This window comes from Phascolarctos cinereus, unplaced genomic scaffold (assembly GCF_003287225.1).
Source record: "Phascolarctos cinereus isolate Bilbo 61053 unplaced genomic scaffold, phaCin_HiC Scaffold_8;HRSCAF=390, whole genome shotgun sequence".
Lineage (NCBI taxonomy): Eukaryota > Metazoa > Chordata > Mammalia > Diprotodontia > Phascolarctidae > Phascolarctos > Phascolarctos cinereus.
In genome coordinates this window covers 4,913,133-4,940,375 of record NW_027556291.1, presented here as the reverse complement: position 1 = coordinate 4,940,375, position 27,243 = coordinate 4,913,133, and the positions used below count along the sequence as shown (strand labels likewise).

Sequence of the window (27,243 nt, the reverse complement as noted above, 5' to 3'; positions counted from 1 at the left end):
TCAATTCCTGGCTGCCTGAGCTGGACAACGGTTCCCAAAGTTGCTGAGCAGAGCTTCCCCCTGCACACAGAGCTTGGTACAGTCCAGAGTTGTCAAGTTCACAGCAGCAGTCTCTGCCTCAACTGGGAAAGTTTCCTGTGACTCTGCCGACTGTCCAGACCAGACATTTCCTAAACCAGGTAAGTCCTGGGGAGCCTAGGCACAGGGCTCTCCCCCATGCCGTCCTGGCTTCTCCAGGGAAGTCCCGGGCTCAGCTGGTACTCAGGAAGCTGCTGGTTGGACAAGGCAAGGCTGGACAACATTTCTGAGATCAGCACAGCTGCTAGAACCGGCTAAAAGAAGCTGGTCTCTGAGCTGTGCTTCTGTGGCAGGCAGGTAGTGAGGGCGATCACTGGGCCACGGGCCAGCCCCTGGTCAATACTTCAGTCAGCTGCCAAAGGCTAGGAGGCAGGAGCCACTGAAGAGTCAAGCCCAGCTCTGCAATTTACAAGGTGGGTGACTTGGCTGCTTTAACATGGTTCCTTAATTCTTCATTCTCAAAACTGAAGAGATTCCACTAGCTGGCCTCTCACATCCTTCCTAGCTCTCAGTCTGGAGCCTGGGGAGGTTTTCTCTGCAAAGAGCTGGCAAACAAAGGTAGATGCCTCAACACACCTTAGGATCCCAGACTTTAAGCTGGCAGGGACCCATTCCATCCAACTCCTTCACTTTGCAGATGAGGAAACTGAGGCCCAGAGAGAGTAGGTGATTTGCCCAAGGTCACCCAGGTGGTAAGTGGCAGAACCCCAGGAATGGAAGCTCCTTCCATGGTAAGCCTGGCTCCCCCATCCATAATTGGAGCTGCAATTAGCTTGCAGAGAGGTGCCCTGGCCCCATGAACTGCCTCTTCTGAGCAGCCTGCCCCGGCGCTGCTGGGGACTGGGGGAGCCCCCACAAGTGGGACTGGATCCTCCCCCCTCCCCCTCCCCCCAGCAGGTCCTCAGTTTCTGAGACCGGCTCCTCTAGCCATAGCACTGCTAACTCCCATTCTCCCTTATCCCGAGTTTTAGAGTGTGAAGGACCCTTAGAAATCGCGTCCGGTCCAATGCCCCCCTTCTCATTTTATAGATTCATAAAGCAAGGCCAGAGAGGAGAAGGTGATGGGAGCCTCCTACACTCAGATTCCGAACCCAGCAGCAGCAGGCTTCCCTGCCTCCAAAGGCAGAACTCGCTCACTCTCTCCCTAGCACTGCGCCGCCTTCTCCTGTGTTGCCGCTGCCTGGGCTGGGCTCCTGTTCCCTAACGAGTGCCCCGTTCTGCACCCCTAGACCCTCCCAGCCCATTCTCCCAATCCTTAGCCTAAATAGCTGGGAAGTGCTGAGGAGAGGAGCAGAGCCCAGGGCATAGCAGGATCTCAGGGCTCAGAAGGGCCAAGAGAAGTGAAGAAGCAGGGCTGTCCTCAGTGGCTGATGTTTTAGGAGTGTGTCAGACGATGCTGCAGGAGAAAGGGCTTTGGACCTGGAGCCAGATGACCTGGATTCAAATCCTAACCCTGCCGCTCACTACTCTGAGGATTTTGAGAAAGCCCCTTGCCCTGTCTGAGCCTCAGTTTCTCCATCCATAAAATGAGGTGGCTGGCCTCTATGGCTCCATCTCTCTCTAGACCTAGGGCTCGGTGAAATCTGACCCGAGCCTCAGCCTCCCTCCCCTCCGGCTCTTCCCGCCTCCGAAGCTGAGCCCCTATTTCCACCTTGGAGGAGCCAAAGTGGGGGAGAGGGGGTGGAGGGAACTGGGTGAGTTTGTGCTTCAGCATCTCCGAGCTCAGCGCCCAGGCAGCAGGCACTCCGGGCAAGCCCCCCATAGGAGCCTCAAGGTATCTCTGGGGTTCTGCTTCCCCCTTCCCTTAAGGACCTTGTGTTCCAACGACCAAGGTCTCTTTTCAAGGTCTCTTCCTCCTCTCCTCTCTCCCCCCTCCCATTTGTTTTCTCTGTCACTACTTTGAGAGCCCTGTCTGGGCCATTGTCCCCAGCTAAAATCCCTACTTAGGGCTCTGCAGTGATTGACTTCCGTGGGGAATCAATTTCCCCTCGAAAAAGCCTTGGGTCCAACTGAACTCTTTTCTGAGCCATCCCTGGGAGGGGAAAACAAGAAAAGATGAAAGGCAGCATCTTGGAATACTGTGGAGGAGAGAGAAACACCTGAGTCTGGTCCCGGCCCCACCATTCCCTGGCTGTGTGACCTGGGCCTGTCACGTCCCCCTCTCCAAGCCTCAGTGTCCTTATCTGTAAAATGAGGGGCTTCGGTTAGGTGGTATGTAAAGGAAGCCCCTTCCAGCTCAAAATCCTATGAAATCCTATCCGTTTTTCAGGCTAGAAGGAGCCTCAGAGGCTGTCTAGTCTAACTACTGCATGGTACAGATGAGGAAACTGAGGCCCAAGGAGCTGCAAGAGGACCTAGAAAACATTGAGTCCAGTCCCTTCCTTCTTGCCACAGGGGAAGCACGAGGTGCCCAAATCCTCTGACCTCTGTTGTATTCACTCCTTCGGGCTATGGCATCACCAAGAAGCCTAGCTTCCCGGGTTTTGTCAGGGACTGAGGCCAATACCCGGGGTCCCTCTGGGACGGGCAGGCACTGAGCTCCCAAAGGGTCAGAGGAATGGGGTTACAGCCCCAGATCCAAACACTAGCCACTGTGTATACACACACACACACACACACACACACACACACACACACACTGTACACAATTATGCACAACTCTACACATGCCACAGACACACATACATAACACACAGGACACACACACACCCTACACCCCATGCCTCCGTATTTGTGTCCCAGCTCCATCATATGAGAAAACAAGGCTCTGCCTCCCAGGGCTAGCTCAGCAGGAGAATGGGGGCAGCCCGACAGCCAGCAGCCAGCAGTGGCCAGCAGGGGGAAGGGCTTTGCAGCCCCTCTAGAGTCTGGGCTCTTCCCAGGGGGCACCACAGTGCGGCTCCAGGGGCAGCTTCCCCAGCAGCCTTGCCAAGTACAAGAAGTACCTGGTTAGCCCAAAGGGTCAGGAGAAGGGATGTTGTGATTAATTGGCTATTCTGGTTGTACTGGGCCGGCAGAAGCACAGTCTGGTTTCCCCGACAGGTTGCTAAGCCCCCTTCCATAATGATCATTATAATAACAGCTTGCCCCAAGCCTCTCCCTGAGACTATAAATTGCAGAGAAGGTACCTGACACATAGTAGGCCCTTAATAAATGTTTATTGCATGAGTGAACATACTTTAAATACAATATTATCATCTCTGTTCTTTAGATAAAGAAACTGAGGCAAACAGGTTAAGTGACTTGCCCAGGGTCACATAGCTAGGAAGTATGTGAGGCTGGATTATGAACTCAGGTCTTCCTGACTCTAGGCCCAGGGCTCTCTCCACTCTGCCACACCAGGGAACCCAGGGGCCTGGAAGAATCTGCTCTGCTCCTCAGGTCATGTTCCTCAAGTAGGCTGATGGAGCTAGAATGGTGGGGGGGTGGGCTAGAACTGGGTCAGAGGGATTAGGAAGGAGCATGGGTGGGGAGGGGTGGGGCCTATATGTCCCCTGCCTCCTTCATGGTTGGCTCTGGATGGACTCAAGAGAGAGCCGCTGTGGTCTGGTGCTTGTCAGTGGCCAGATCTTGGAGACCAGGGCACAGATAAGACACTTCAGCTCCATCGGAACCAGGTGAGAGGGTTTGGAACAGGACTTGGGGTGAGGGGCTAGATGGTTTCTACTTTTATTGAGAGTTGCTGCTAACACTCTGTATGCATCAGCAGTTACCTAAGAATACAAATCCAATAATACAGACTAGAAAATAATAATGATGCAGAGCAGTCTTGCATCTACCCTTCCTTCGTGTCTGGAGCCAGGAAGATCTGGCAAGTTGGCCAAAAACAGGTCTAAGTAAAAGTCTCAATGTGAACCAATATTGAGATCAGCCGGGAGATACCAATACTGGCCACAGTCATCGGGTTAATGGGAAATCTCAAACGTAATGGAGAGGGTCTGCTCATTCCAACAGCTGCCCTTGACTCATGTCAATTTAGCAGCAAGAGCTCGGAAAGGATTTATGACAGCATTAACTAAAGCTCTCTATTAGCAAGCTCGTGTCAACATTAACTGGTTTCTGGATGTTAGCCTTGATAGGGCCAGACTGTGGACAAGGATGTATATCCCTGAAGATATATTAGCACACTGTGGGACCCCGGATGGACTCTGAGGAAAGGTGAAAATTTCACCTGATTGTGTGCCCAGTAGGGATTAATAACCATGGGCAACCTATCTTTGGCAAGCAAGCATTGGCTCCAAGAAGCTTTATTATGACTCCAAAGCTATTTCAAAATAATTGTCATCATCAAAAGTTGTAAAAAAGAGTTTAGATAACTCTGGGCCAATTGTCTATGAAGGGCTCTTCTGCACTGTCTGGGCCAGCCATTTAGGAATTCCACAGTCAATGAGAGAGTGGCTATGCTCGCATGCCTGAAACATAGGACTCAATCTTCCCTACAATTTGCCCATTTCATTTTCATGCTCTCCCTCTTATTGGTGATAAAGGATGGCCTGACTGACCTTGGCAGGATAGTTCTAGCTGTCTCTCCAGCTCTTTTGACGCTACTTGCCTATCTCAGTTTCTAACTAGCGCCTACACAGTCATTCAGAAGATGCCTGGTGTGCTCATCTGTTAAATGGGGTTTAATAATATCTCTGCTATGGGAGACATATCTTCCTATGTCAATGGGAGGATTTTGTCATCACAAAGGACTAGAGCACTGTACCCCCTCATGACTCCAGAGCAGCCACTGGCCTGAGAATATCTTGCTAGCATTTCTGTAGTACTTGAACTTTTCCAAAGCATTTTATAGACATCTCAAATGATCTTCCAAAGAACTCTGGGAGTTAAGCCCCCCCCTCTTTTTTTTTACCTGGATCTATGATTTTCCCCACTAAGGAAAGTCTCTCACATCAACACCTACTCTGCAACTTTGTCTTCAAGGATTGTCCAGGGCATTCCGAGGTAAAGTGAGCTGTCCAAGGCCACACAGGCAATGAGTTAGCAGCTTTTCAGCCCATTATCTTGTATGTCCCAGCTTCCAGTGTCTTCTGGTCAATCTCAGCTCGGCCTACTTGCTAAGTGTCTGCAGTCCTTTCCTCCATACTGAAGCGAATGTTGTTCTCATTCTAGCTGGAAATCGAAATCATGCTTGCTGTGGTGAAACCTTTTAAAGGCCAGAAGTACCACGAGCTGAAGCAGGCGTGTCTCCGAGAGCACCGGCTCTTTGAGGACCCCGAGTTCCTCGCTGGGGATGAGTCCCTCTTCTTCAGCCGCCACCTACCAGGCCCAGTGGAATGGAAGCGGCCCAAGGTAATGACTCAGATCAGCAGGTAGCTTGGGGCCTAGCACCCTGTGGCCCGGGAGATGCCAAAGTTAGGAAAGGAATGAATTCTAATCCTGATCTGCTCTTCCCTCCCTCTTTGCCAGGAGATAAGGTCACAATACCTCCAATGAATTCTTGCTCACTGCCCAGTCCTCAACAGGACCCCTAGTGGAGGAAGGGGGTGATCATGCAGTGGAGTCCTGTTAAAAATGGCTAGCAGGAAACCCAACCTCCCTTGTGGAGATGCAAATACATAAGCACTGAGGACCAGTAACAAAGATGACAAGCAGAGCCTGGGTCAATTCCACCCCTGCCCCTCTGCCTTTTTGACCCCACAATCCTTCAGGAGGTAGTGTGGTAGAGTGTGCAGAGGCCCAGGCTTGGGATCCTGGCTGTGACCATGGGCCTCACTTTCCTCCTCTGTCGATTAAAGGCCTTGGACCAGATGACTTCTGGGGTCTCTCCTACCTTTAAATCCTGTGAAATGAAATCTAGGATTCAAGCTGATTCCAAAAGGAGAAGAGGGTGTGGGCTGGTCCAAGTTCCCAGGGAGCCGCCACCAGGATATTGAAGAGCCCTCGAGTTTGTCCCAGTGGAGGGTTGGCTGAGGAAGCCACTCCTAGCCTAGGGTGGAAGACGACGGGAGCCCAAGATTCCACACAATTGAGTGTGAGCAGTCCTGGGCCAGAGGGCCAAAAGACATTAGAAGGACTTGGCATCTCATTGGCCATGAAATCAGTGGCAATGACGGTGGCTCACACTTGGGCAGCATTTTAAGTCCTTTGCGTACAGTATTGCACCCAAACCTGGTGCAGAAGGTGCTACCAAAGAGATCCCATGGGACAGGCCAGAGAGGGAGGGGTGGGCAATGGTATAATCCTACCCCGACCTCCCTGGAGACAAAGCCCCACATGACCAAAGCCTAGATGGCAGCAGGGAGCAGATGTGGTGAGTGACAGGGCCATGGGGAGGGGAGAGTGGAGAGGATAAGAGGGCAGGGCCAGGGGCCACCCAGCGTCAGAGCAGGGCAGACTTGGCCCAGAGGGGGTGGACCGTGGCCTTGCTTCCTAGTAGGGCAGTGGGGCTCCAGAACTTCCTTCCCTTGCCCACCCCTCCTCCAGCCCCTACTTCCTCAGGACCCTAGGGGTTGAGAAGATATGACTAAGGGTTTTGGCTCCTATGCGGTGCTGGCTCTGCTCAGTGTCTAGGGGGCCCAGGCAGGAGCTCTGTTAACCCAAGTCAAGGCTGAGTTAAAGCACATTGCTTAAGCCTGGACCTAGATGTGAGAGGCACAGACCCAGGCCCAGGCTCCTATCCTGACTGCCTGCAGCTGGGCCGGGGGATCTGTGGAGGCTGCTGCCCTCCTGCTTGTACCACGCAGCTGGCAGCCAGGACCAATGGGAGCTCTCCCTGGGTGGGTGTGGTCTGACCGGGATTCAAGCTCCACAGAGACTTTGGGGCCTATAGCTACTCATTGAACCCTCTGTCCTGGGGTCACAGCTTGAGCGCACAGCTGGGAGGGACTGCAGAAGCCATGGAGTCTGACCCTCTCATTTCACAGAGGAGGAAACTGAGGCAGCCCAGAGTGGGAAAGGGATTTATCCAGGTCACCCAGCTAGCTCAGAAGTACCAGAGCTGGGATTGGAATCCAGGCCCTCTGACCCTAAGACCAGGGCCCTTTTCACTCTCCCTTTGCTGGAAGTGCAGAAGCCAGAGCCCAGGGCCCATGGTAAGTCGGCTGATCACTTTCCATGGCTGTCCTTAGGGCTAGCCAGGGCCCATCTCTCTCCATAAAACTTGAGCCAAGCAAAATCTAGTCCCCGGACTCTCTTCCCCACCCCCTTCAACCAAGCCCCTCCCTCCATCTTGGCATTGTCGCCTAGAGGCCCACTCCCTAGTTGCCTCTGCAGAGAACCCTAATATCCTATCCTGGGTCTGCCTTGAAGCTGGGCCTTCCCATGCCATCCGGCGGGGGGCACCAAAGTCTCTGTTTCCTCCCCTGTTTTTCCCCCTCCTCCAATCTTGCCAGCCTATCCTGAGCCTCCCTCCCATGTCAGTCCCTCCTATAGCCTTTGCTCCAGAGCAGGGCAGGCTAGAGAAAGCCTGTGAACCTTGTAACCCTCGGACCTTCAGGCCACTATGACTGGGATTTCTTGGTCCGGCCCCGTGGTCTCATGGGCATAGAGAGCTCCCAGTGGCAGCTGTCCCCACCAATAGAGACTGGCTTGGGGTCCCACACCTGGTGAGTGCTGGGAGGGGGGGAAGAGGAAGACTTGAACCCAGGCCTCCTGACCCCAAGGCTGACATTCCATGCAATGCACCATGCTTCCCCCTCATTAGAACAACAACAGGAAATAGTGAGAACGAGGTTCCTAATAATAATAACAATCACGCTTGAATGCAGCCTGCATTGAAACGTTTCATTTCTTTGTGGGAAGGCTGCAGCTTGGCTTGGTCCCCACAGCCTTGGACGCTGCTGAAGGCTGAGGCTAGGGGCCCTGGACAGGGCGAGGCTCTGTTGAAGAGGCCGACTTCAAGGCCAGGCCAGGCCAGGCCAGCTCAGACCAGAGGGAGGAGCAGGGAAGGGAGCATTTTGGAGGCGAGGGGGGGATACTGAGGCCTACTTTCTTTGGTTAGCTAAAGCATTTCATAAATAATTTCATGTCTCTGTGTTTGTGTGTCATTCCCCTCCCCCCTGCTCACTGTGAGCTCCAAGAGAACAGGGACCCTGGCCTAGCTTAACTTTGTTTAAGCACACAATGGGTGCTTAATAGAAATACATTTTTTAATTAATCAAATGAGTGAATAATAAGTTAACATTTCCATGACTTTACAAATATCATCTCATTTGATCCTCACAACAACCCTGGGAGGTAGCTGCTATTATGATCCTCATTTTACAGATGAGGAAACTGAGGCAGACAACAGTTAAATGACTTGTCCAGGGCCACATAGCTAGTAAGGCGAGATTTGAACTTGTCTTCCTGAATGAATGAATGAATGAATGAATGAATGAATGAATGAATGACCTAGCCTGTCACAGAATGAATTCCCACAAAGGCCTCCTGCTCTCATCTGAACCCCTTCCCTGCTGCTTCCTGTGTTCCCTCTCTCAGAGACACCCCATGCGCACGCTCTTAGAGACCACAAGATTTATAGTGATCGGGGTCGCCTCAGAGATTTGAAAGAGGAGAAAACCAAGGGCCAGAGAGGAGAAGGCCTTGGGCCAGGCCCTGTTAGGGGGAGTTTGTGGCAGCTCCCTAACTCACACCCATTCTGCCCTCATCCATCTGGAAGGAAATTGGAAGGGAGTGTGAACTGGGGACACACAAAGAATTATGGAGAAGGTTAGAGAAAAGATGGTGGAGCCAGGAGGGAAAATAGCAGCTCCCTGAGAGCAGGAACGGCACCAGCCTGGGCTTTGCGTGCCCAGTGCCTGGCACGGTGCCAGGCACATCAAGGATTCCACAAGTACTGTGACTGTTGAGGAGGAAGGAGCCCAATGGGACAGGGAGAGCCAGGGCTGCCAGGCCTCCCCTGGGTGCCAGCTGCCTGCACATTGGCGGGGTTTTCTGAGGAACAGACCACACCAGACTTAGGGGGAAGTGCAGTGGTCGCTAGGAGGTGTAATCACTCATTGGAGGCTGGCACTGGTGGGTTCTGGACCTGCGCCCCCCAAACACGTCTCAGGATCAGAGAGTTAGATCCAAACAGGACCTCAAAGACCGTCTAGTTCAACAGCCCCCCCCCCATTTTCCAGATGAGGACACTGAGGCCCAGAGAGAGATTAGGTGACTTGCTCAAGGTCACAGAGACAGGATTTGAACCCAGGTCCTCTCTGTCCAACACCAGGGCTCTTTCCACTACACCACACTACCTCTCCTTAAATCTCTCTGCAATTGGCCACTCCAACTTTCTGCCATTGTACCCCCAGTGCCTAGCATTGTGCCTGGCAAAATTATGCCTACAGATGACCCCAAAAGGAACCCAAACAAGAACCCTACACAGGAAACTGAACCCAGAACTTTGGCCTCACTAACCCAAGAGGTGACCCTGGGCCAGCCCTGCCCCCACCTTAGTTTCCTCTTCTTGGTAAGCTCTCAAATCCTAAGCTCCTTCCCCTGCCCTAGCCTCAGTTTCTCCATATGTCAAAGCAAGAGGCTGGACTCAAAGCCCTCTTCCCTTCCAGTTCTGAAATCCTATCATTCTCCACTTCTCTCTCCCCTGGCAGCCTTGAGCAAGCAGCTCTGACTTCCAAGAGAAAAGGTCACATTCTCAGTCTGGGATCTCATCACTCCCACCCAAGTGGTCCTGAGGGTTTTCCATGATGGACCAAACCCACATGGCTGGCAAAGCCCCAGGCTCTGGGTGTCCTCCCTTCTTCCCATCTCAGCTACTTCTTGAAAAAGTTGCCTCAGGTTTGGCCCCAGAGGCTGTTTACAGGCCCTGGGCCGGGGATACCAGTCTGCGAGAGTGTATGTGTGAGTGATTGGAGATGTGAAAGCATGTGTAGGTATGAATGTGCATGTGGGCGAGTATGAATATATTGAGCGTGAGTGACTGTGTGGGAAAGTATTTGTGAATGTGAAAATTTGTGTGTGTGTGTGTGTGTGTGTGTTGTGTGTGCACACGCATGTGCTTCAACATGAGGGAGTGGGCAGAGGGCCTCAATTGTCTCATCCAGCTCTGATTTTATGATTCTATAACCCAATGAGCCTATGTGAGAGTGTGTGAGAGAGACAGAGACAGACAGAGACAGAGACCAAAATTCAAAAGGACCAATGCCAGGGCTGAAGAACAGCCTGAGAACAGAGAATGACTGAGCTCCATGGCGGGGGGGGGCAAGCTGCTGGGGGAAGGTAGCCTTGACCCTGGCTGCTGAGGCTGAGACCCAGGTCTGCCCTCAGCTCCCAAGCTCCCACCTTGGGCCCCTTCTGCTTGGCCCTTGAGGATGGTGATGAAGTGGAAGGCATAGATTGTATGTATCTGAGTACTTGCCTGTGAACAAATACGTCAACAACTCCCTTTGGGAAGCATCCTTCCAAGCGCAGCTGGCCGGTGCCCCTCCTCGCCCCCCTCCCCACTCCGCCCCCTCTGTCTTGTCACTAACTCTCCCTCTTCTCTCTCCACTCACTTCTTCAGCCAGGCCAAGCCACCAAAGAGTGGGCCTGCTCCCAGAGGGCCTTTGGGGGCAAGCCTGGCCCCTGGCTGAGCTGCAGCTCCCACCTCTCCAGAACAGAATCCCAGAATGTCAGAACTGGAAAGATCGTCAGAAGCCATCTAACCCAGCCCCCTCATTTTACAGAGCAGAGAGAGGATGGGACTTGCTACATCTCTTCCCTGGGCTCCTAATGCTTCTACCTGGTCCACTGACGACATTGGCCCACAATAGTCCCTAGAACACCTCGCTCTTTTATGCTGTTGCTATAGCTAGAGAAAAGGGGAGTCCGCAGTACCCAGGCCCCTGGGCAAGACAGTGGCCAAGCCAGCCTGGTGGCCAGTCTAGAGTGCTGCCTGAAAGGTTGCCCCCATCCCAAAGAAAGGAGGACTTGGTTCAGGCTACTCAAGAGTCTCTTTTAGCATTTCTGTAGCCTGCCGCCATCCCCGGAAACCATTTGACAAACAGCCTGGCTCCGGAGCACCACAGCTGGGCCAGCACAGCTGGGATGCTTTAGGGGCCTGCCTTCCATAACCCTGACTAACAAAGACATCGAAATATATGAGTGTGCTCTCTCTCCCCTGACCCCCAGTCTGTCTGCCTCATTTGGTGAGGTGGGCGGCTGCCAGTGAAATGACCCATCTGTGTTCTGCCACCAAGGGCCACCCGCCACCACGTTCCTCCCCAAATCCAGTTGGAAGTGCAGCCAAAAAGCCCAGAAGAGAAGGGAGGAAGGAAGAAAAGAGGAAGGGAGAGACAGCAGCCCCACTCCATCCTTTGAAAGCTCTAGCCACTGAGGTGCCATTTGGTGGCCCACTGCCCGCAACCTCCACCCTGCCCCCATCCACCTACCAGCTAGGGAAGCTACAGAAACCAGAACACAGGCCTCAGGGTCCAGGGAACTGCAAGCCCTTGGGCAAGTCTCTTCTCTAGGCCTCAGTTTCCCTGCTCCCCTGGTGAAATGAAAGCATTGGTGCCAAAATCCTCCGTCGTCCTATTGCTCCCTCACTCACACACACTCATTTACTCATCCGCTCACTAGCTCATTCACTCACTCCCTCTCTCCCTCCCATGCTCACTTGGGGGGGCGGGGGGCAGAGCCAGCAAGGTGAGGCCTGGGAGGAGGGGAGGGAAGCGGGCCAGACTCCTCTGCTAAGTCGGAGCAGCGCTGCCTGTGTTCCAGGACATCTGCGACAACCCGCACCTGTTTGTGGGCGGAATCAGCTCCCACGACTTACACCAGGGCAAGCTGGGGAATTGCTGGTTCGTAGCAGCCTGTTCTTGTCTGGCCCTCCAGGAACGTCTCTGGAAAAAGGTAATCCATGGCCTTGGCCATGGAGCAGCATGCACACACTGCTGAGTCCCTTCCAGCCTATGATGGGGTTTGTCCCAGGGATGGGGACCAGCTGCTCTCTTTCTCTCGCTGAGGCCAAAGGAAGCGGGGCCCAGGAGGAGGGTGCACTTCCACACTGTCCCCAGGGAGGCTGGGGACAAGAAACTGGAAGACGAGCGTGGGCAGTGCCCTGTCCTGGAGGCCCTCAACACGTGGATATGAGTGAGTTAAGGAGGCAATGAGCGGGTGAAGGAGTGGAGAAACGAGTGAGTAAGTGAACGAATGAATGCGTGAGCGAGTGAGGGGATGAGCTGCTGAGTAGCCTAGATGCAAGTGGCCCCTTGTAGCCCTGGGCCTGGCTCTATCACATAGGGTACACCCCTTCTCTGCCTCTGCTTGGCAGACTCATTTCTTGGCACTCTGGTCAGTGGTCTCCTCCCGGGTACCTTGGCATGGCTGCTGCTGTTGCCAATCCTTTGTGCCCAGGTGATTCCCAAGGCAAAGGAGCAAGACTGGGACTCCCAAAGGCCTGAGAGATACGCCGGGATCTTCCACTTCCGCTTCTGGCACTTCGGTGACTGGACGGACGTGGTGATAGACGACCGCCTGCCCACCATCAATGGGGAGCTGATTTTCTGCCACTCCAATGTGCCCAACGAATTCTGGAGTGCCCTGCTGGAGAAGGCCTATGCAAAGTAAGCCCTTGGGGGAGGCTGGGCTGGGGGAGAGCAGAGGCTGAATGGGGCCTCCCTTCACCCTGGCCTTCATTGTTGCCAGGTCCCCAATCCCTTCACTGCTTGCAAGGGACAGCTGAGGCTCAGTCAGGGCAAGGGGTTCCATGCCATAGATCATCACCTCAGGCACCATGGGGTTCCATCCCCTCCACATACAAAGAATAAGGCAAAGGGTGGGCAGGGATTAGCAGCATTGCTTTGACAGGAGTGAACCCTGAGCACCTGGGCTAGATGTGAAGGGGCCCAGCACCTCTTCGTTCCCCTGCCATGAGGGCATGGACGCCCCAGCCTTAGGAGCTATACTCTAAGGACGTGGGGTCTGGCCTTCTTGGCCTCCAATTCACATGTCCTGGCTCATTAGGGAATTCCACGTTTTGCTGACACTCTCTAGAGTTCTGGGCCTTCCCATTCTAGATCACAAATCCTTCTAGGAAGGGAGTCCCAGGCAGGGAGCAGAATTACCAAGGCCTCCCTGTGCAGGGAGGGGCCCAGCACCGACTGCCTCCTTTCCTGTCCTGGTGTCTGCCCTCTACCTCCGACTTCTGCTCCCAGGCTAGTTGGCTGTTACGAGGCTCTGGATGGCGGGAATACCGCAGATGCCATCACAGACTTCACGGGGGCCGTGTCTGAATCCATCGACCTGAGGAAGGGCAATTATGGCAAGTTCCTCCTGGAGCAGACCAAACTCTTTGAGGATCTGCTCAAGGCCCACAACAGAGGAGGCCTCATCAGCTGCTCCATCCTGGTACACTTTCACAAGCGTTGACAGGCCTTCTTGAATGAATTCATGCATGCATGAAATGAATGCGTGAGTGTGTGAATGAATGAAGTGACTGTGTGAATGAGGTGGGGCAGGGGGAAGGAGAGCTGGGGGCGGGCCCAGGAGGACACACTGCACAGCCCCTGAGTCAATGAAAGAAAGCCAAGGAACACGATGGGGCCCCGTGTGGAGGCCATCAGGGAAGAGGTAGCCAGCCGCTCAATGGGGCCCCCCAGGAATGCCAGGCTGAGGGATGGGGCTGACATGGCCAGGTCCTGGGGGAGCCAGCTTTGAGCATTAAGGGCAGGCTACAGGTGATCCAGGGAGCACTGCCTCAGGCTCACCCCTAGATCCACTGAGATAAGTCTGGCTGCCACCTCCTTCCTTGGCACAAGGTAACCAGTGGCACAAGGCTGACCTGAAAGCGTGCTGCTTGCTCATGCCAGGCTTCTGGATGCAGCCCAGAGAGGAGCCGTGCCTAGACTGAGAGCCCCAGAATGAGACTGGCTCCAATGTCAGCCGGCCAGTCTAAGCCATCCCAGAAAAGCATTCTGGGCCCATCAGCTCCTCTGCATAGCCCTTTGCGAAGGTTTTCCTTAGAGTGAGCCTAGCTGTGCTGAGCCCTCCACACTCCAGGTTCCCTCTAAGATCTTTATAATAGATTCCTCCAGGCTTTGGTCAGATGAGAGGCTTCTGCTCTCCCATCCTGACCCAGGAGATCCCCTGGATAGAGAATAGAGATCAGAGCAGGAGGCATGTGAGTGTGTGTGTGTGTGTGTGTGTGTGTGTGTGTGTGTGTGTGTGTGTGCGTGTTGGAGGTACAGGGGAGATGAATTGGAGGGTTGGAGGGAGGAGTGTCAGGGTGAGGCCTAACACTCTCTGTGCCCTTCTGGGTTCTCTGGATTGTAGCCTGACATGGCCAATGAGCGACAAGGAACCACTGAGCAGGGTCTAGTGAGGGGCCATGCCTACTCAGTAACTGACATCCGCAAGCTGTGCCTTGGAGGACGACTCCTGGCTTTCTTCAAGGCCGAAAAGCTATTCATGATCCGGATGAGGAACCCATGGGGAAAGCGGGAGTGGAATGGGCCCTGGAGTGACAGGTGAGCCCTCTGCCCTGGGCCCTCTCCTGGGCCCTCCACCCTGGGCCCTCTGCCCTGGGCCCTGGAGTGACAGGTGAGCCCTCTGCCCTGGGCCCTCCACCCTGGGCCCTCCACCCTGGGCCCTCTGCCCTGGGCCCTCACTTGGCCTCGATGAGGCAGCAAAGAATCACAATTGCACTCATTTCTCCACCATTCTCCACATCACAATACGCGTAGGATGTAGGCAGTGCTGGTATCGTAGGACCTGTTTCCAAACAGAGTAAACTGAGGCCCAGAGAAGTGAGATGACTTGCCCATCGTGGTGGCATGTCTCTTGACTGCAGTGCTCTTTCTACTGTACTCTGCTCCCTGCTTTCTCAGCCTCTCAAGCTTACCCATGACATGCCCAAGAGGTCCAGGGGCAGTGCCTTGGGCTCAGTGGGGACCCAGAGCAGGTCTGTCATTTGTCAAAAGCACAAGACAATCACAGGGATTCCCTCCAGCTCTGAAAACTGACGTTCCAGGTCCAGTGTCCTATGTTCTGTGCCCTCAGGCCCCTTCTGGCTCTGATGTTCTAGGTCCTAAGTTGGTGAGAAATGTAGCAGGCCTTCCTGGGGCTGAGGTCCAAGGGAAGGTCCATCCTCTCTGCCCTAGGCTGATGGTGGACTAAATCCTCCCTTCTCTGTCCTTTAGCTCTGAGGAGTGGCAACGAGTGAGCGAGGTGGAGAGGAAGAACATGGGACTCAATGTGACAGATGACGGAGAGTTCTGGTGAGGCAGCAAGATGGCTCAGTGGGTAGAGCTCTGGGCCTGGCATCAGGAAGACCTGAGTTCAAATGTGACCTCAGACACTTACTAGCCATGTTACCCTGGGCAAGTCATTTAACTTCTGTTTGGTGGGTCTACCTGCCTCAAGTCTCCCCCTGCTCCAGTCTATCCTTCATTCAGCCATCAAAGTGATTTTTCCTAAAGCACAGGTCTAATCAGGTCACTCTCCTACTCAGTAAACTCCAGTGGCTCCCTATTGTTGCCAGGACAAATACAAAATGCCCTTCATAACCTGACCCCCTCCTACCTTTCTAGTCTTTTTAAACCTCCCTCTCTGACACATACTCTTCAATCCAGCTACATCTATATGTTCCTTGCCCTCCATTTCCAGTCTCCACACCTTTGCACTGGCTGTGTCCCAGGCCTGAAAGGCTGTCCCTCCTCACCTCTGCCCATTATTTTCCTTAGCTTCCTTCAAGTATCAGCTCAAATCCCACCTTCTATAGGAAGCCTTTCCCAGTCTCCTCACTGCTAGGGCCTTGCCCTCTGAGATGACCTTTCAACTGGATTTTTCTCTATCTTGTATATGTCCAGTTGTTTGTATGGTGTTTTCCCTATTGGGCTGTGAACTCCTAGAAATAGAAACTGGTTTTGCCTTTCCTAGTCTCCTCAGTGCTTAACACAGTGCCTGACACATAGTAGGTGCTTAATAAATTCTCATTGAATGGCTGACTGACTGAGGTAGGTGCTATTTTTATCACTACTTTAGAGATGAAGAAACCAAGGCAAAGAGGGTGAATGACTTGCCTAGGGTCACATGGCTAGGGAGTGTCTGAGGAACGATTTGAACTCAGCACTTCCTGACTCCAGGCCCCACCTCTAGCCATTATCCTATGTTTAGATATGTATAGTTTCTATTTTAAATGGTATTTTATTTTTTTCCTAGCCTACATTTATATATGTACAGTTTTTATTTTAAATAGCCTACATTTATATTGGGCTTTCAAGTTGGTAAAGTGCCTTAGAGACATTCCCTCACTTGGTCTTGCCAGACACAGTGATTTGCTGATGGTCACATGGCTAGTGGGTATCTGAGATAGGACTCAGGTCCAGGGCTTCCTGACTCTGAGTCCAGGACCCTCTGCCCATTACACTCTGTGCCACTTAAAGAAAACGTTCTGGATGAGTTGAAGAAGGAGGGGTCCCTTCATGCTGGGAGGGCTCAGGATGAGCTGTGTGCAGGCTCTCAGCAGGTAGAGGAGGGAGGGTATTCAAGGGGTGGGGGCCAGAAGAGGGGGAACAGACAGATCAGGAATCAGTGGCAGTGCTGTGTGGCTAGACTAGAAGACAGGGAGAAAAGTATTGTGAAATGAGGCTGGAAAGGTGAGAGGGAGGCTGGAGGGAGTCAGCTTGTGGTGAGCCTTAGAGAGGAATTTCTCTTTGATCCCAAGGCGGGGGGGGGGTCACCTTCTCAGCCCCAGACCTTCTGCATGAAGGATGGATGGGTGAGACCAGGGAAGACCGGGGCAAGGCTGGAGGCCAGGAGAGTGAGGCTGGTGATGCCAGTTCTAGGCCAGAGTGGATCTGAGGTTGGAGGAACAGCCCAGGCCCCTGATCCTCATCCCAGACCCCAGAGCCACTAAACAGAGGCCTCCGTAGGGGGGAAGTGAACAAAGATTGTTCTTCTGGACTCATCTCAGGGATCGAGTGCCTGTGGTCCAACCCCATCCCATTACAGGGACTGGGCCAAAGGTCACATAGCAAGTGTGTGTCAGAGCCAGGGTTTGCCCCTAGGGCTCGTCCTCCTACCTCCTACTACAGCCTTAGAGCTCAGGAACTGAAGGACGGGCCACTTCCCACAGCTCAGCAAAGAGGAAGGAGTATTAGACTGGAAGTCATAAGGCCTGGGTTGGAATCCTGACTCTCTCACTGACTCCCTGTGTAACGTAAGGCAAGTCCCTTCCCATCTCCAGGCCTCAGTTTCTTTCTCTGTGAAATGAGCTATCCATGTTGGGTACTTCTAATAATCCATCTTGGCTCTAGAGAATAAATAAGGAAATGCACCTTACTTCTTTTTGTAGGGAGGTGGTGGGCTATGGGTGTAGAATGCAGCATACGTTCTCAGAAGTGAGTAGCAATGTGAAGGTGTATATCCAGAAACAATTGTGTTGTAACAAAATAAAAGGCAACAATAACATTGGTTTTTTTAGGGAAAAAAAAGAGAGATGATTGGACTAGAGCAGGGGTGGGGAACCTTTTATTATGGTGATTTGTTCTGTGAAGTTTGGGTTCAGTCAAAGGGCCTAGAGGGCCACATGTGGCCTCAAGGCCACAGTTCTGAAGGGCTGCACTTGAGGACCTAGAGGGCCACATATGGCCTGGAGGCCACAGGTTCTGCACCCCTGGACTAGGCCATCTCTAAGGTCCCTCCCAGTCTTGAATCCTCTGAGATTCTGATTTTCTGCTCCGCTGAGCCTACAGCCTCAGAGACATCAAGGATCTTCAGTGCTTTCCCGTGGCTCTCCCCCTTAGGATGGCCTTTGATGACTGGTGTAACAATTTCACCGATGTGGACATCTGCCGTAATCTGAACACCTCCATCTTCACCATCCACAAGACCTGGGAGAAGGCCACAGTGCACGGAGCTTGGCTTCATGATGAGGACCCTCTGATCAATCGGGCTGGAGGCTGCTTCAACAACCGCACTACATTCCTGCAGAACCCCCAGGTTGGAGTCCCTTGCCTTCCCTCCACCCCCCTCTACCACCATGGTCCCTTCTCAGGCCTGTAGCCATCCCCGCAGGCATCCTGGGCACACCATTCCTCTCCTGCGTGGCCCACAGTGGCCTTCCCCCCTATGTTCTCTGTTCTCAGGCCTGCTTCAGGCAGCCTGGGGTGGTCGCCTGGCAAGGGCCTACACACTGACCAAGGAGGAGTCTGAGAGAAAATGGCCAGTTGTATCCCACGGCCTTGCAAGTCACACTTCTAAGGCTGGGCCAGCCACTTGCAGACCTGGACACTTTCATGCCTGAAACTCCAGTGGCAAATGCAGGCTGGCTTTCTATATTCCAGTGACCTGATGGAGTAAAGCTTCTTAAGTGGGGTGCCACTTTGCCTATAAGATATTCATATTACTGTGGGAAAAGATCTAGGGGGTCCCAGTGGACCACCACTTCAATATGAGCCAATAGTCTGACCACAACAGCCAAAAAACAAATGTGATCTGAAGCTACATTCTAAGAGGCAGGATGTCCAGAAGGGGGAAGTGGCAGGCCCACTATCCTCTGCCTTGGTCAGACTCCCCATGAAGGGAGCAGATTCAGAGGAGTGTGACCAGGATGGGAAGGGGACCAGAGACAGGCCATAGAAGGGATCATTTAAGATTAGCTCTAGTCAAGTTTTTGAAGGGCTAGCCCATGGAAGAGGAATTGGACCCAGGGGAGAGAACCAGGCGCAGCCATAGGGGGAGGGAAGGAAAGCCAATTAACAACAGTCGAATGGCCTGCAGTCATGACGGTCTCTGAAGGTAGCCAGGCCGAGCTTGGCCCAGGGAAGCTTCCCCCTCTTTAAAATGGAGGCACTGCAGGAGTAGCCTGCTCCAAACTAGAAACCCAAACCCTTCATTTTACAAAGAAGGAAACTGAGACCCAGGCTCAGGTGACATAAATGGACCCTCCCCTACTCCAAACGGTCTGTGTCCTCAGCAGCTGTACACATATATCTAGCAGGGATAGACACGGCCAAACTGTGGAAAGCTGGCCAAGAAGGTCCTGTCCAAGACGGGATCAGCCCTTCGGACCCCTTGGAGTACAGCCTGTCCATGAAGGCCCCTCTGCCTGCCCTCTCCTTCCCTCCCCACACATACTACAGGGAGAAGAGAAGATGACCTGTGAAGATAGAGGCCAGGTGGCATGGGCCAGCCAGGGGGCCTTGGAAAGTGAGTCAGCTCCCTCCAGAGCTCATGGGTGGGCCCAGGCCCTGGGGTCATCACAGCCTGAAGAAGAGATCCAAAGGCTTGACATTCAGAGGAGTGAGACTTTCTCTGTTAGGCCCCAGCAGGTGGCTCTGGGCCAGACACCAGGAGGAACTTCCTAATAGGGAAAGCTGGCCCTAAGTGGGAGATATTCCCCATCCTGGGAGGGCCTTAAGCACAGGGGAGGACCCCTTGGTGGGGATGGGAGAGAAGGGATTCTTGGGTGTCTTTTCAACTCTGAAACCCTGTGACTGCATCTTTGTTAATGTGTTTATCAAGGTATATATGCAGCTGTGTGTATGTCTCAGGCTGTGTGTGCATGTGCTTGTGAGTGTGTGTATGCGTGGGGCAGAGGCGGGGGTAAGGGGGTGGGGGGTACGCGTGCATGCCTGTCCTTGTAGGTCCCAGGGACAGAGGAGTAGACAGCTAGTTTCCCGACAGGCAGGGTGGATGGGTGGAAGGGCAGGAGACAGGACACAAAACAGAATGTCCTGGAAGAATGATCCAGGCCAGACACCCCCCCCTTCCCCCAACCTCCTGCTTGGTTTGTTTACAAACTGCCCCCGATCTTTTCCCACGTTTTTGAAACTAGCCCAAGAGACTGTGGCCCACGGCTCTGGCTCCTCTGTTTGTCTTGGTCTCGACCCTTTTCTCCCCTCCTTCCCCCAATGAGGTCTAAAATTTGCTCCTGCCTTGGCATTGTTTACCCTTTAACCTACTAATAACCAGCAGGCCTGTCTGCTTGTCACCTATCCAAGAGCCATCTTCACCATTATTCTGGGGAGAAACCAAGTGATTGCATTTCAAGTTGGCTGTGGAGCTTGGCAGAGGTCCTGTCCCTCCGCTGAACCTCAATGTTCCCCTTGGTAAAAAGAATGGTTTGGGCTGAATGCTCTCCAAAGGAATTTCCAGCTCTGACATTCTTTGTTCTCAGAAATCTTCCTGTCTCTGGGCCTCAGTTTCCCCCTATCCCCATAAAATGTCACCAGCAACAACTGGAGAGGAGGGGCCATGGGCATAGCTGTTCATCTTTGGTCCTTCCCATCTATCCCTTCAGTGCCACAACTGCCCACTGGAAGCACTGTCTCCTGGGCTCTGGGAGGTATAAGGACTGTGGCTGTCTTTGCCATCTTTGCCTATCCATGGGATTTACCCACTGGACCACAGCTGGGCCACCACGCTCTCCAGGAGCAGCATGCTAGGCTTTTCCTAAGAGAAATCAGGTTTTGACTGATTCCATTTCCCAAGTTCATGCCTGGCCACCCCTTCCCGGTCCTGCGGATACTGACTGACTCCCTCCCCCAATACCTTGCCAAGGCATAAGGGCACCCCAGGCTCTAGCAACTCCTTGTGAGCTGGAAAAGCCTGGAGTGTAGGCCAAATGATGGACTGTATGCCCACTGGCCAAGAACCAACCTGACTCAGTTTTGACAGGCTCATCATTAGAGTACCCTAAGGGAGACACATTTTTCAGCCACTACAGCTCTCAGAGACTAAGTCCGAAGTGCCACCCTAGTCTGATGAGGTAACTGATTTCCTTGGAGTCCTGTGATCTCTGCCTGTTCTTCTGGGCCTGGCAGCCTGCTGCTCATGGGGGCTATGGCAGCGAGAGGGAGTGTGATAACACTCTTCCCTCAGAGTGTCCCAGGTGCAGTTGGCCTGCAGATCTAGGATGAGGATTCCAGACAGAATAGTTTCAACAGTGAGTTCACACGTGTTGAGAGCTGGCCTGGCCCAGAATCCAAACCACAGAATGTCAGGGAGGGACTTTCGAGGCCATGTTGTCCAAATGCTGCCTATGACAGAGGAGGAAATGGAAGCCTGGGGAGGGGAAAGAGATGATCATCACAACTGACATTCCTCTGAGGCCCACTTTGCTCCCAACAATCCCTGTGGGATGAGCAGCACCAGTGGGGAGAGTGGCCCCCGGAGAGAAAACCCTTAGCCTGGGGACACACAGTAAGGCAGCTGAGGAGCACCTAGCTGCCCCGGCTTTCAGTCCCAGACCCCCATCCCACACTGGGCCCCTTTGGACTTGGCTTGGAAACCACTGACTAAGGTGCCTCTTATTCATCTCCCCTTAGTATGTCTTCAACATCAATAAGGAAGAGGACAAAGCCCTTATTTCCCTGCAGCAGCGTGATCAGCGCCCTTATCGCAAGGATGGCAGGGGAGAAAACTACATCATTGGCTTTGAGATCTTCCGGGTAAGGGCAGGGGAAGAGAGAGCCCCTAGGTCTGCTGCGGCTTCTCTCCCAGCTCTGCTGGGCCCTGGGCTGAGCCTAATGCTCTCTGCGCCTCACACCAGGTGGAGCTGAATCGGGAATACCGCCTCCATCAGCTGCAGGTCCAGGAGAGGGTGGTGGGCTCCACCTACATGGACTCCCGCACGGTGTTTCTGCGAACCACCCTGAAGAAGGGCCGCTATGTCATCATCCCCACCCTGTTCCAGCCTGGCGACATCAGCGAATTCATCCTAAGGCTCTTCACCGATGTTCCCTCGGAGCTCAGGTCCTCTTCCAGAGGGGCCCAAGATTTGAAAGCTAGAAACTCAGGCCCTCGAGTCCAACCCCCTTGTTCTCCAGAGGGAGAAGTCAAGGCCCGTAGCACTGAAGCAACTTGCCCCAAGGTAGTAAGTAGGTGGGCAAAGCTAGGTTCCAAGTCAGTGCTCTTTCTACAACCTACCCATCATTTTCCAGAGGCTCGATGTGGGAGCTACAGGAGAGAAGAGAGCATGGGGCTTAGAGCCAGGGGGCCCAGCTTTGCGGCCCGACTCTTTTCCGACCTTCACAGGCCTCAGGTTCCTCTTCGGCAACAGGGCAGGATTAGATGAGTTCAGAAGTCCCTCGGAGATGTTGCTCTAAGAACTTGACCCTTGCCAAAGCCGACCAGCCAGTGAGTGGTGGCATTTTAAGCTAGCTTCTCATTCCCTTGCAGGGAACTGACGCTGGACAAGCCCGAGCCCGGCTGTGGGAGCTTCCTGTGCGGCTATCCCCAGCGAGTCACCCAGCTGAGCGTTCACAGCGTGGAGGGACTAGACAGACAGAACGGCTCCAGAAGTATGAGGCCAGACGGCTCAGCTGGCTTGGAATTGGGGCAGGGTGGGCCAGGCCTCAGCAGCAGGAAGGAGGGAGGGAAGAGTCCAGAGGAGCGAGGCTTAATGAAGGTGGCAGTTGACATTTGCTTGCAAGATACTTTCCAGACATCGCTGATCTCATTTGAGTCTCACAAAAGCCCAGTGATATAGGTGCTACAAGATTGTACCCATTTCCTGGATGAGAAAACTGGGGGTCAAAGAGGCTAAATGACTTGAGCATGGTCTCACAGCTAGTAAGTATCAGAGGCAGGATTAGAACCCATCTTCAGTATAGTTCATCTGCCTTCTACTCATGAGCTGTGGGAACTTGGGTAAGTCAGAGCCTTGGTTCCTTCCTCTGTAAAATGAGGGGGCTGTCTCCACAGTGTCTTCCAGCTCTAGCAGTCTCAGAACTGAGGGCCAGACTGGGGAGGGTAGGAAGCAGTTGGCATCAGAAGCCATGGGGTAGGTGGGTGGCTAGGTGGCTGACCGGCAGTGCCCTGCCTCTGGCTGAGATCCAGCTAAGGGCAGGCCCCGCTTCCAGGGGGCTGGGCTCTCTGCCCAGGGCTTGCCTCAAGCCCTCTGGAGCAGCTGCCAAGAATTGCGGCTGGAGCTGCTGCTGGCCTCAGCTCCCTGGGGGCTGTGCACAATGGTCACCGGCGGCAGTGGCCCACGTGCTACCCAGGGCCGGCAGCTCATTCCCTGCCAAAGCAGCTCCCTCTGGCCAGCCTGCTGCCAGTGGCTGGGTCAGCTTTGTTTTGGCTGGTGCCCAAGAATGGGAAGGCTTAGGGTCTATGGAGTGCCCAATGTGGGTCTATGAGAGGTGGGGGAATCTTCCAGTGTCACAGTGTGAGAGCCAAAAGGGCCTTAGAAACATCCTTGTCTGACACTCTGAGGAGGAAGCTGAGGCCCAGAGAGGAAAAGGGCCTTGGTCAAAGTCACACAACAAGTTAATGTCAAAACCCAAATGCTAACTCAAACTCAAATCCAGACCCCCCCCAGCGATGCCAGACCCTTGAGGCAGACAAGTCACATGCACTTTGTTTCAGGTGCCAACCCTTACCTCGTCATCAAGTGTGGGAGGGAAAGCATCCGATCCCCTGTCCAGAGGGAGACCTTCGATGCTGGTTTTGCCACCCAGGCTATATTCTACCGCAGGAATCTCAAGGAGCCCATTGTGGTACAGGTGAGAAGGGGCAAGAGGGGCGGCCAGAGGGCGGGGGCTGCAGACAAGGCATCCCATTATGGCGTACCCCAAGCGTCCCATGACAGCCTCACACACCTCCATCCTCACAAATTCAGGTCTGGAACAAAAAGCTCCTGTGTGACCAGTTCCTGGGACAAGTGACCCTGGTAGGTGAGCCAAGTGACTCTCGGGAGCTGAGGACCCTCCAGCTTCGGGATAAGGGTGCTCCAGATGCCCCACCTGTGACCGGGCACCTCAGCCTCAAGGTGGTATCCACTGACAACATCATGGAGCTCTGAAAGCCTGGCTCCAGCCTCCCTCTGGCACCGTCCCTGGCAGAGTCCTCTGCTTTCTTTGTTGAGGGCCAGGGGGAGGAGAGATGGGGGGAGGGGGAAGGGGAGGGGAAGGGGGGAAGACTCCAGGCCCTGTTCTGCTGAGCAGGTGGAAGCCCCCTGAGCTAAGCTCGCTGATCAGCTACAATTTCCTCACTCCGTGGGCCAGGCCCACCTGGCCTTGTCCTGGTGATTAAGGCAGTAGCCAGGGCAGGGCAGGCCTCAGGGCTCCCCATAGTGTTGGGGGATGAAACCCACACTAACCTAGCTCCCATCCTTCTGGCACTAACAAAGCTTGCTTCGAAACCGCCCTGCAAGGTAGAGAACCAGAAAGTACTATCATGACCATTCACGAAAGGAAAGAAAGGAGGCCCAGAAAATGGGGGCCCCTGTGCCAAGGCACAGTGGGCCAGAGATAGCAGGAGCTCCTCCAAGGCTTTGGGGGGCACATAGGAAGGAGGGGGATGGGAAATGATAGTAATAACTGACATTTATATAGGGCTTCCAATGCGCAGTGACAGGGCTTCTCACCACCCCCACGTCATGGTAGTCCTCATCAGCACCATGTTACAGACGAGGTAGCTGAGGCCGAGAAAGGTGAAGTGATTTGCCCAGGGTCAGAGGCAGAATCAGAGGCCAGGTCTTGCTGGCTCCCACTCAGGTCCTCTGGCCTCTGGGCCAGCTGCCACCTAGGAGCAGAGCTCAGCTGGGCCTCACTGAGGTGGGAACCCTTCAGGGGACCTTCGGGAGGCAGCTTTGGCAAGCAGGAAAGAGCCTGGAGTTGGGAGTCTGGAGGCCAGCTACAGCTACTTATTTGCTATGTGACATCAAGCAAGTCATTTCTTGGGAGGAAAACACTAGGCCCAGAGTCAGAGGCCCTCTGGGGAACCTCTGGCTCCCTCACATCCAACCATGGGAACGTGGCCCAACTCCTTCCCCACTCAGGACCTCAGTTTGCCACCTCTGTACGGTGGAGAACCCTTTGACCCAGCATCCCTTGAGTGAGAAAACTCGAGGACAAGCAGTGATGCCCAGAACTTGCTAGGGCACTGTATGAGGTGGGCATCACCTTACAGTGGCTCAGCCAATGGAGAGCTGGCACTAGGCAGGCCCAAAGCCACCATGCTGCCATGGCCACTTGGGTCACCTGGGGGTGGGAGGGTGGGGATGGCCCTGTATTTGTAAAATCGCTTTAATCTCTCTTTATCTTGTAGGCCCTGGGTTGTGGGAGGGGAGGAGGGACAGTGGGACCCAGTCACTGGTAGTCAGGGTCTGGTATCTAGTCCTGCATTATTCAGGGTCCCCCACACATCATGGATCCTGGGCTCTGAGGCTTTGGAGCCAGAGGGGGCCCCTGCTGGCCTGTCCCTCATCGTCCTTCCATCCAGACTCACCTCTTTCTCCTCAATCCCAGGCAATGCTTCCCTGTACTATCCTGCCCTGCTTTCAATAAAAACCTATCAACTCCTTCATTCTCCTCTTTCAATGAGCATTTATTAAGCCACTTCTCTGTGGAAGAATCTGGCCTTTATTTGGTTTTGTGCCTCTGGGAAGGGGCCAGAGGGGAAAGGAGAAGCTAGTCCCTGAGCCTAGGGGTAGAAGGGGGTGGCACAAAGTAAGCATTTAAGGAATGCATCTAAGTGATAGGAATTTGAGCCTCAAAGCCAGCCAAAATGAACCTTTCTGCAGAATGCACCCTTCAAACACTTGGAGAGAATTATCATGTCTGCCCCTCCCTCCCACTCCCCCATGCCCCCAAGTTTCTCCAGGCTAAACACCCCCAGTTACTTCAACATGGACTCCAGACCCTTCTCCATCCTGGTTGCTGACCAGCTTATGAATTTCCTCCTCCAAATGTGATCCCAAGAACTGAGCACCACCAAATATGGTCATTCCCCACCTCTGAGCAATCCACTGAGCTTCTGCAGATTTGTGACCCTACCAGCTGCACAGAACTGAGCCATGCCCATTCCTGTTCCCTCCTTCGGATGCAGGACCTTTAGATGGGGGTCACAGAAAGGCTTGGAGAGTGGTCTAGGAAGCAGGACAATGCATTGAACGGAGAGGCAGACAGGATTCAATCTAAGCCCTTCACTTGACAGATGAGGTAACCAGAGAAGACCAGGCCCTTGCTCAGTGGCATATAGGAAGTAAGGAAGGGTCCGTACTCAGTGTCCCTTCCACCGCCTCCCAAACAGCCCTCCCTGCCTTGGTCATTGGTCAAAGGGACAAACTATTCCCAGCAGGCATGGCCAAGAGGCTGAGTCCACAGTGGCCTTCCACAATGCCTACTTGGGATACAGGCCCATTCCGGCTGAGCGAGGACATTCAGAGTCGGCACAGCCCACTGAGCAAGGCCTAGGCTTGCTCTGGACTAGCAGCCAGCAAGTGAATCTGAAGAGAGATTGATTTCAGCCCAAAACCAAGCAGCTTCCTAACAGTTTGAGTGTTAAACAGTGGGACAGGCTGATTGGAAAGGCAGAGAGCCCCACACTGCAAAAAGCCTGTCTCAGTGATTGTGTACAGACAGGCGCCTCCTTCACAGCCAGGAGTCCAGTGAGGCCTGGGCCTTTGAGGATGCCTCTGCAAAAAAAGATCCCAAACCCAAGTGGGGCCTTAGCCTCCCCTGGAGCCAGAACTAAGACTCTCCTGGAACCAAGCTGGCTGAAGGACTGAGAAGCCTAGTCTATTCCGCTGGGAAATGATGGACTTGGACCAAGGGGTCCCCAAGGACCCTTCCAGCTCAACCATTCCATGCTGCTCCCTTTGATTTTTTAAACAACTTTTAAAAAGAATGTTTCATTTTTTAATGGATGGGTAGGGATGTAACTGCCAGATTTGGCCTGAAGATGGCAATGTTGTCACGTGCTGAGAGCCCTGTGGTGGGGGAAGGGCAGCAAGCAGGCTCCAAGTCTCTGGCTGCTGCCCTTCCCCCATTGCCATAAGCTCTGCACCCTGGGGCTGTGGGCAGACTCCCACTGGATGCACGACCCAGCCTCGACTTCCCCCTCCCCACACCTCGGAGAAGGCCGCAGGAGCCTGGCATACAGTGGGCAAGAGAGTTCTTGCTTCTTACTCTTGCTGGGCTTTCAGGGCCTAGCTGTGCTGGCCTCCGATGAACTAAAGCAGCCCTCTCCAGCCCCACAACCCTCCATATTGTGGCCTTCTCCTCCTTCCTACTCTTGGCCCTGGCCGGCTCCCCTGTCCCTCAGGCCATCAACGAAGAAGACTCCAACACCTGGGGCTGATCTCAATGGCCAGCCAATGTCAGCCCTCAGCTGACCACAGTTCCCTCAGCCTGCCCTCTAAGCCCATCCTGGGGGACTCAAGTAACCCCAGAGACAAGCTGTCCGGGTTTGGGAGAGGGCTCGAGGCACTGTGGATGGAGCGGGAACCTGGAATCTGAACATCTGGGTTCCTATGGCCTCAGACACTTCCTCCTGAGCCCCACCCCC

At 53.8% G+C, this 27,243-nt stretch overlaps 1 protein-coding gene across 2 annotated transcripts; it reads left to right on the top strand.

Moving 5' to 3' along the window:
• On the top strand, nucleotides 1-25,260 carry CAPN6 (calpain 6). 2 transcript variants are annotated; one of them, XM_020979955.2, is made up of 13 exons: nucleotides 1-179; nucleotides 5,194-5,373; nucleotides 11,728-11,859; nucleotides 12,364-12,572; nucleotides 13,164-13,356; nucleotides 14,281-14,474; nucleotides 15,147-15,224; nucleotides 17,754-17,949; nucleotides 21,279-21,401; nucleotides 21,503-21,705; nucleotides 22,132-22,253; nucleotides 23,320-23,456; nucleotides 23,573-25,260. In XM_020979955.2, exons 2-13 carry the CDS (start codon nucleotides 5,209-5,211, stop codon nucleotides 23,753-23,755), a joined length of 1,935 nt encoding a protein of 644 aa, XP_020835614.1. In that variant the 5' UTR covers nucleotides 1-179; nucleotides 5,194-5,208; the 3' UTR covers nucleotides 23,756-25,260. The 2 variants fall into 2 exon arrangements, with proteins under 2 accessions (XP_020835614.1, XP_078003859.1); XM_078147733.1 differs by lacking the exon at nucleotides 1-179 and adding an exon at nucleotides 395-491.
• Nucleotides 25,261-27,243: the final 1,983 nt, after the last annotated feature.